This window comes from Meleagris gallopavo, chromosome 1 (assembly GCF_905368555.1).
Source record: "Meleagris gallopavo chromosome 1, MGAL_WU_HG_1.1, whole genome shotgun sequence".
Classification (NCBI taxonomy): Eukaryota; Metazoa; Chordata; class Aves; order Galliformes; family Phasianidae; genus Meleagris; species Meleagris gallopavo.
The window spans coordinates 75,804,348-75,811,822 of record NC_139404.1 but is presented as its reverse complement, the minus strand read 5'-3'; the positions used below and the strand labels follow the sequence as shown (position 1 = coordinate 75,811,822).

Sequence of the window (7,475 nt, the reverse complement as noted above, 5' to 3'; positions counted from 1 at the left end):
CTCCCAGGATGGGTCGTGGAGGGCGCCTGTCCCGGCCGGCCTACGGCTGCCCCCGGCTCCCCGCGCTGCCGCCCGCCGGGCCGCGGCTCTCACGCCGGCTCGTGACGTTCCGGCCCGCAGCCAATGGTGGGCCGGGGGCGGGCCGCCAGCCGTGCGCGTGCGCGGAGGGCAGGCCCGCACGTGGGGCCGCGGCGGTCCCGGCGGTACCGGAGCCATGGGGCGGAAGCTAGACCCGAGCAAGAAAGAAAAGCGCGGCCCCGGGCGCAAGGCCCGCAAGCAGCGGGGAGCCGAGGTGGAGCTGGCCCGCTTTCTGTCGCCCGGTAAGTGCGGCCCGAGCCGGCGCGGGGCCTTGGCGGTGCCTCGGAGCGCGCCGCCTGAGTGCCGCTTCTATTTCCGCAGAGGCGGAGAGCGGCCCGAAGAAGCTGTCCAGCCACGCGCGGAGGAGGTGAGGGCTGCCCGGCTCGGTGCGGGGTTCCCGACCGGGGCGGGTCTGAGGTCTCACGGCCGCTTCCTTTCGCTGCAGGGCCGCTAAGAGACGACTGGGGGTGGCGGGGCGGACGGCGCCGGGAGGAGGTCGGCGGCCCGCGGGTGAGTGGCGGGGCACCGCAGCGGCGTGTTCTCGGCTGCTTCCGTCCGCTCTTCCCTCAGCCGGGGTTCGGGGCCGGGCGGGGGCCTGCGGTGTGCGCAGAGCTGACGGCGTGGGGCAGCTGCTCTTGGGAACGCTGCCTACCTTCTAACCTTTTGTTCCCCTGCAGTTAAAGAGCGGGGGGATTCTCAGAAGGAGGATATTCCCGTAAAGGCAGTGGGACAGGCCACTCAGCGCCAGCCTGGCTTCAAAGACGATAATGCAAAATGGCTGACCCCGGCCAAAGGCGAGAAGAGCCTCTCCAAGAGAACCAACGTGGAGTTATCCAGCAATGGCAAGGTGGAAGAGGACAGCTGGGAGATGGAGGAGGAGGAAGAGGATGGGAGCAGTGAGGAGTTGATGGATGATTATGGTGCCTCATCCTCTGATGAGGAAGAAGTAAGAGCTTTTTGGCTTTAATTTTGCAAGGAATCCTTGGCTTTTCTGGCTGCAGGGGCTCAGCAGGCTTGGGGGAAAAAGGCAACCTGACTATAGGAGCTGGGGGTGAAGGTGCTGAAGAGCCTTTCTCACCCTATCAGAGCAAATTCGGATTTGACAGCTGGACCCAGTAAAACATTGAGTGTCTTTCCTCATTATCCACTTTAAACAGAGCAGAAATATGTTATAGGAGGCAGAGGATAAGGGGGGGGCACCCGATGACATTGTTTCATTAACTTTTTCTTTCTCTGTTTAGTTGCTGCCCATTGAGAAAGCTGCCCTGAAGCAAAAGGCTGACGAGTAAGTATTTTTCCACATTGTAAGTTAGTAGAGCCTTTCCTGGATGGGTGAGAAACCCAACTTGCTTTTGTTCTTTTTCATTCTCTTGTACTAACAAGATAATAACTGTGAAGCATTTGCACAGCACTGTTTTGTGTGAAATGTTCCTTCTTTTCTTTACGCTTAGCAGAGATCTCAGCGAAGACGATAGTGAGGAGGATGATGTGGCTGAGGAGACCAGCAGGCAGAAAACGGGACAGAAGGAAAAAGAAGATGCAGATCTGCAGCTCAACCTGGAGATAGATGAAGAATTCAAATTGCCAACTGATGAACAGATTGAGAAAGAGAATATCCTTTTCATCTGTAACATCCGTAAGCTATAATGTAGGCAGCAGTATTGAGGCCTGGATACAATTGAAGAGATTTGTTTTATTTTATCCTGAGTATTGTTTTAGCACAACTGCTCTGTGCCTAATGAGGCGTTTTTAGGCGAGCTATCGTAACAGTGTACAGCACTGTTAAGAAGTATATTACAACCTGTACAGAGCCCAGAGCCTCCCCAAGTCTTTCTGGTCTTAAAGCGTATGGATATCTGCTGCATAGTTCATCCTTCTCTGCCCTAATTTTCCTAACACGCCTTTATCCAGCCAGTTTGTAGGGTCTTTGCCTAACAGCGATTCCAGCATACACAGTGATTTTCATTTACTGTTCTCCACGCAATTTAATCTTGTCTCTTTCTCTTCTGTTTCCCAGTTGCCTTTGGGGAACTTCTGGTCTCCTTTTTGATATAAATGGTGTTTTCAGCATTGAAAGACCTTTTTCATTGTTATCCTTTTCCTTTTTTTTTTTTCATACTTATCTAAAGTAACTAAGCTTTTTTTTTTTTTCTTCTGCTTTGTGAGCTTTTCCGCTCATGTTTTATCCTTTGAATCCTCCTTCTGCTGAGCTCTGTTGGAAGTGTAAATATTGAGCTTTGTATGTGTGTGTGCTCAAGTGTGGCCTTTCTTGTGATGTGGTGATTCAGGACTTGTGCACAACTGGCTGTGTGTATGAAGGACTTAATGTGCAAGCTCATGCATTGTTTATGTTCCCTTAATGGCCTTTCTACCTGCTGAGCCACCAGACCTGCATGTCATTCACCAACGCATCAAGAGCAACATGGAGGTGCTGCAGGACTTCGGGGTGAAGCGGGAGGAAGGACGCACACGACAAGAGTACCTTGCACTGTTGCGACGGGACATGGCTGCTTACTATTCCTACAGTGACTTCTTGCTCAAGATGCTCATGGATATCTTCCCACTCCCTGAGGTAGGGTCCTGCATGCTCTGCGTCTTGGCTGACCAATGAGGATTTGGCAGCCTCCCTACTTCATTTTTACCTCCTTCCTTTTGCCTTTTATCTAGCTAATCAACTTCCTGGAGGCCAACGAGGTTCCCCGTCCCGTGACCATTCGCACCAACACACTCAAGACGCGACGACGGGACCTAGCGCAGGTGAGCAGAAACCTGTGGCAGTCTCCTGTGCTGCCCATCACACTTGAATTGTGACTTAGTTCCATCTCCTTGTCTTGTAGGCACTCATCAACCGTGGTGTGAATCTCGATCCCTTGGGGAAGTGGTCAAAAACTGGACTTGTTATTTATGACTCTTCTGTGCCCATTGGTGAGATCACCTTTTCTGTTAAAAGTCTTAGCTGATCTTCCCTCTGTTCCCTTTATTTCATTTGTTTGTTGTTGGCTTTTTTCTTTGTTTTGCCATCCATGCGCAGGTGCTACCCCTGAATACTTGGCTGGACACTACATGCTGCAAGGAGCTTCCAGTCTCCTCCCTGTTATGGCTCTGGCTCCACAGGAGAACGAGCGCATCCTGGATATGTGCTGTGCCCCGGGTGGCAAAACCAGCTACATAGGTACCACCCTGTAGCCGTGGTGGGAGGCTTGGGAGGGATGCTCTTAGAACTGATCTGTGTAGAAGGAGGAAATGGAATGGGACTGAATTTAGGGAAAGGCGTCTGTCTGGGTAAAAGCATAGGAAATTTTTAGTCCCTTGCTGATGTATTTTGCCTTTTGGCAGCTCAACTTATGAAGAATACAGGAATGATCTTGGCCAATGACAATAATGCTGAGCGGCTGCGTAGTGTGGTGGGGAATTTGCATCGGCTGGGTGTCACCAATGCAGTAGTGAGTAACTGCGATGGACGCCAGTTTCCCAAGGTGTGTTCCTGTCTGCTCTGGGATTTTCTTACCATCCTTACCTAATGCTGTCCGTTTAGCAAGATATGTTCTGTGGAGTCATCTGTCATAGGAAGATAAGCAGAGCTACTGGGAATTATGCTTGCTTGTTACTTGGTGTGAAAACAGGAAGGTGGATGGGAAAGAATGAGCTATCTCCTGCCTCCCCAGTCATGTTTCCATTTTTAGTCTCGGTCTTGTTCTCAGTCTCTGACCGTGAGCATAACTTTAAATTCATGTCTGTCTGTAGGTACTTGGAGGGTTTGACCGTGTCTTGCTTGACGCTCCCTGTAGCGGAACAGGTGTCATTTCTAAGGATCCTGCTATCAAAACCAATAAGGTGAGTGATGAGTGTAGATGGGGGATCAGGTGTGACTTATGAGAGGATGGATGATTTGGGGCAACTGCGTTTTTGATAAACTTCTGTAGAGGGGAAATGGATTTTTGTGCTCTTGCCTATTTTCTGTGTTATGCTAGAACTAGTTTTTTTTATGTTAGTTCTGCAGAAAAATCCAGTCCGATATCTTGTCCCTTGTTCAGTTATCTCTCCATTTGCAACAGTTTCAGAGGCCTGGGATGTTCTCTGTGTCTCTGACCCTTAACCTGTTTTTTTTTACTAACAGGATGAGAAAGACATCCTGCGCTGCGCTCACTTGCAAAAGGAGCTGCTTCTCAGTGCTATAGATTCAGTCAGTGCCACCTCAGAGACAGGGGGCTATGTTGTCTACTGCACATGCTCCATTACAGTAAGTCTGTGCTCTGTCATGATTATCTCTTTAGGAATGGTGAGATTGGATCCTAACGTTTAATCTCTGGTAGGTGGAAGAGAATGAGTGGGTTGTGGATTACGCCCTGAAGAAACGCAACGTTCGTTTGGTGGCCACAGGACTGGACTTTGGCAAGGAAGGCTTCACCAGGTGTGTGCTAAGCCACAGGTTCCATAGGTGGCTCTGTTCCTTTCTGCCAGAGTTTCAGCAGAGTTTTCACCCTACTTCCTCTTCCAGGTTCAAGGACCGTCGTTTCCATCCCTCTCTTAAGTCTACACGGCGTTTCTATCCCCACACCCATAATATGGATGGGTTCTTCATCGCCAAGTTAAAGAAATTCTCTAATGCCATCCCCAAGACGCAGAAAGGTAACCTAGTACGGAAGCTCTGCTGAGCTGCCTGACCCTGCTCTCACAGGCTGCTTCCCATGCAAAAAACACATGGGTTCTTCCTACAGCACTTTTCTCTTTTGTTTCAGATGAAGAGCCTGCTGCGGAAGCAGCAAATCCGTCCACTGGCCCTGAGGCAGTCATGGAGCCGCAGGCAAAAAAGAAGAAACTTGAGTCATCAAAAATTGCCCAAGGACAGAAGAAGCCACAGCCTGCTTTGAAGAATAGACATTCTTTGCAGGGTCAGAGGAAGCCCTTGAAGGCTGTCCGGCCTTCTCCCCTTAAGTCATACGCTCAAGTCCCTAACAGAAAGAAGCATAAGATGAAACAGAACGGACAGTGAGAAGAACTGCTTTTCCAGGTGCTGTTTCCCTCCGTAGGGAGCAAAGGCTAGGGCTGCCCTGGCTGTGTTGTGTATTGTGCTGTTTTTCCTGCTCTTTGCATATAATCACTGCAGTACTGAGCACCCAGGACAGCCATAGCCCCTTTTACTCCTTTCCTTCCTCTGCATCAAGGACTGACACGCAACTCATTAAAAATTTTATATTTTTGCTCCAACCTTGTCTTTTTCCCTTGAGTATTTAATACAGAATTTTGCCAATGTACCCCTACTGCTTTGCAACTGTGAACCTCCTTTCGCTCTCTTCTGGTGTCCTCACATTTTCAGTGTTCATTCTTACTGCTGTTGTCGTTTTCTGTGAGTGTGTGATTGTCCTCTGTTCTTCCTTGTGCTTGTCAGAGGACCACACCATGGCTCAGGTTGGCATGGATCTCTGGGTTCATCTGGTCCTACTCCTGTGCTCAAGCAGGGACACGTCCAGGTGGGTTTTGAAGATCCCTAAAGAGAAGGCTGCATAAACTCTCTGGGCCACCTGTTCTGATGCTCTGTTAATTGGCCAGCATTCATCTCCTGTTTCTTGGCCTTCCAGACTGCAGCTGCAATTCCTGCTGGTCCAAGTGCTGTGCATTCATACTCTTTGCTCACTCAGATGTGGTTACTTTTCCTTGTGACAAAGCAAGCAGTAATTTCTATTTCTGCAGCAGCCCGGAACATGATCTGGTGTTCTCTTCTTTGGTTCTGCTCCCCAGTGAATAAATATTTTTTCTAGAAACTATAAGTAAGCTTTCTAACAAGATTGTTCTCAAATGTCCACTCCACCAGTGTTTTGGTGTTGGGTATGTGCAGACTTGAGGTCTCGCTCTTGTGTCTACACTTGTCTTGCTAGCTCACCTCCCACAGGCTTTGCCTTGGTTTTTCTCCCCATGCTTTGAGTTTGTGGGAGAACTTGATGTACTGTTAGCTTGATGTACTACAAGTTTTAAGAAGGGATAGGGCAGGAGGGATTGGGGAGTTGCCATCTATGTTAGGAAGTGAATAGATTGTGAAGAGCTGCCTGTGAGAGACACAATCAGGTTGAGAGCTTGTGTGTTAAAATTAGGGACCAGACCAATGAAGGACATCTGGAGTCAGGGTCTACTACAGGCTGCCTGATAAGGAGGGGAACAGGTTGACGAGGCATTCTTGCTTTAGTTACAAAAAACATTGCATTTGCAGACTTTCATTCTGATGGGGGGATTCCCAGCAGACATTTGGGTGGTTGAAAAGCAACCTGGCAAGTTGTAGGCAATCCAGGAGACCCGTGGAGTCTGTTGAGGATAATGTCAGATATTGGACAAACCAACTAGAGACAGTGTTACTGGACCCGGTACTCACCAGTGCAGAGGAAATCATTTAAAGAAATTAAGACTAGAGGTAATTTGGGCTGTAGTGCCCGTACCCTGGTTGAGTTTGTGATCTTGTGGAATATTGGCCTGGCAAAGAGCAGTCAGGACTGGTGGCCTTCTACAATGGAGTGATGGCATTGGTGGACAAAGGAAATCTAGTGATTACATCTACCTGGACTTCTGTAATGCCGCTGATATGGTCCCACACCACCTCCTTAATCTCTAAATTGGAGATACAGATTTGAAAGATGGAATATTCAGTGGATAAGGAATTGGTTGGAATGTCACAGCCAGAAGGTTGTGGTCAATAGCTCTATGTCCAGGTGGAGGTCAGTGACAAGTGGTGCTCCTCAGGGGTCTGTCTTGGGACTGGTGGGCTTCAAGATCTTTGTCAATGACATAGACAGTGGGATTGAGTGTACTCTCAGCAAGTTTGCTGAAGACACCAAGCTGAATGGTGCAGTTGACGCAAAATGCTCAAAAAGTGAGCACTTAAGAACCTAATGACGTTTAACAAGGCCAAGTGCAAGGTGTTGCACTTGGGTTAAGGCAATCCCAGATACGTATATAAACTGGGAGAAGAACTAATTGACAACAGTCCCATGGAGAAGGACTTTGGGGGGGTCTAGCAAAGGAAAAGCTTGGTGTGAGCCAACAGTGTGCATGTGCAGCCTAGAAGGCTGATCGGGGGTTCAAATTGGGTGATTTTCAAGGCCCATTTCTTGAAGCCATTCTATGATTCTATAATTCCATTATTCTATTAGTGTTTTGTGCATGGTGTTAAGGACAGCTGAATACAGCAAGCTAAAGGAGCTAGGGATTGTTACTACATTCAGCAAGCAGTGAAGATGAGCATGAACTTCAGAAATACACACACAAATGATAGATATGGCCAACCATGGAGAAATCAGCAGAAATAGGGAACAAGTGCTGTGGCAGGTGCTCAGGAAAATACAAAGAGCACTCAAAATGGAAATGCCAAAAATGGCCCAATCCTGTTTTTACAGGCTTATCAAACCTTG

At 48.7% G+C, this 7,475-nt stretch overlaps 1 protein-coding gene across 3 annotated transcripts; it reads left to right on the top strand.

Moving 5' to 3' along the window:
- The first annotated feature begins 122 nt into the window (after positions 1–122).
- NOP2 (NOP2 nucleolar protein) lies at positions 123–5,286 on the top strand. 3 transcript variants are annotated; one of them, XM_085235064.1, is made up of 16 exons: positions 123–320; positions 400–445; positions 524–588; positions 756–1,024; positions 1,320–1,363; positions 1,530–1,690; positions 2,451–2,650; positions 2,746–2,835; positions 2,916–3,003; positions 3,110–3,250; positions 3,415–3,554; positions 3,823–3,912; positions 4,196–4,318; positions 4,392–4,489; positions 4,577–4,707; positions 4,818–5,286. In XM_085235064.1, exons 1-16 carry the CDS (start codon positions 215–217, stop codon positions 5,069–5,071), a joined length of 2,046 nt encoding a protein of 681 aa, XP_085091190.1. In that variant the 5' UTR covers positions 123–214; the 3' UTR covers positions 5,072–5,286. The 3 variants fall into 3 exon arrangements, with proteins under 3 accessions (XP_085091190.1, XP_085091204.1, XP_085091197.1); XM_085235071.1 differs by having other exon boundaries at positions 124–320; positions 1,533–1,690; XM_085235078.1 differs by lacking the exons at positions 400–445; positions 524–588.
- Positions 5,287–7,475: the final 2,189 nt, after the last annotated feature.

What these genes read in the sequence shown, in the direction of transcription:
- NOP2 (XM_085235064.1), top strand. Translation starts at nt 215, where the DNA reads ATGGGGCGGAAGCTAGACCCGAGCAAGAAAGAAAAGCGCGGCCCCGGG. An exon ending in AGGAGGTCGGCGGCCCGCGG is followed by an intron (nt 589 to 755) that starts GTGAGTGGCGGG and finishes GTTCCCCTGCAG; the next exon opens with TTAAAGAGCGGGGGGATTCT. An exon ending in CATCCTCTGATGAGGAAGAA is followed by an intron (nt 1,025 to 1,319) that starts GTAAGAGCTTTT and finishes TTCTCTGTTTAG; the next exon opens with TTGCTGCCCATTGAGAAAGC.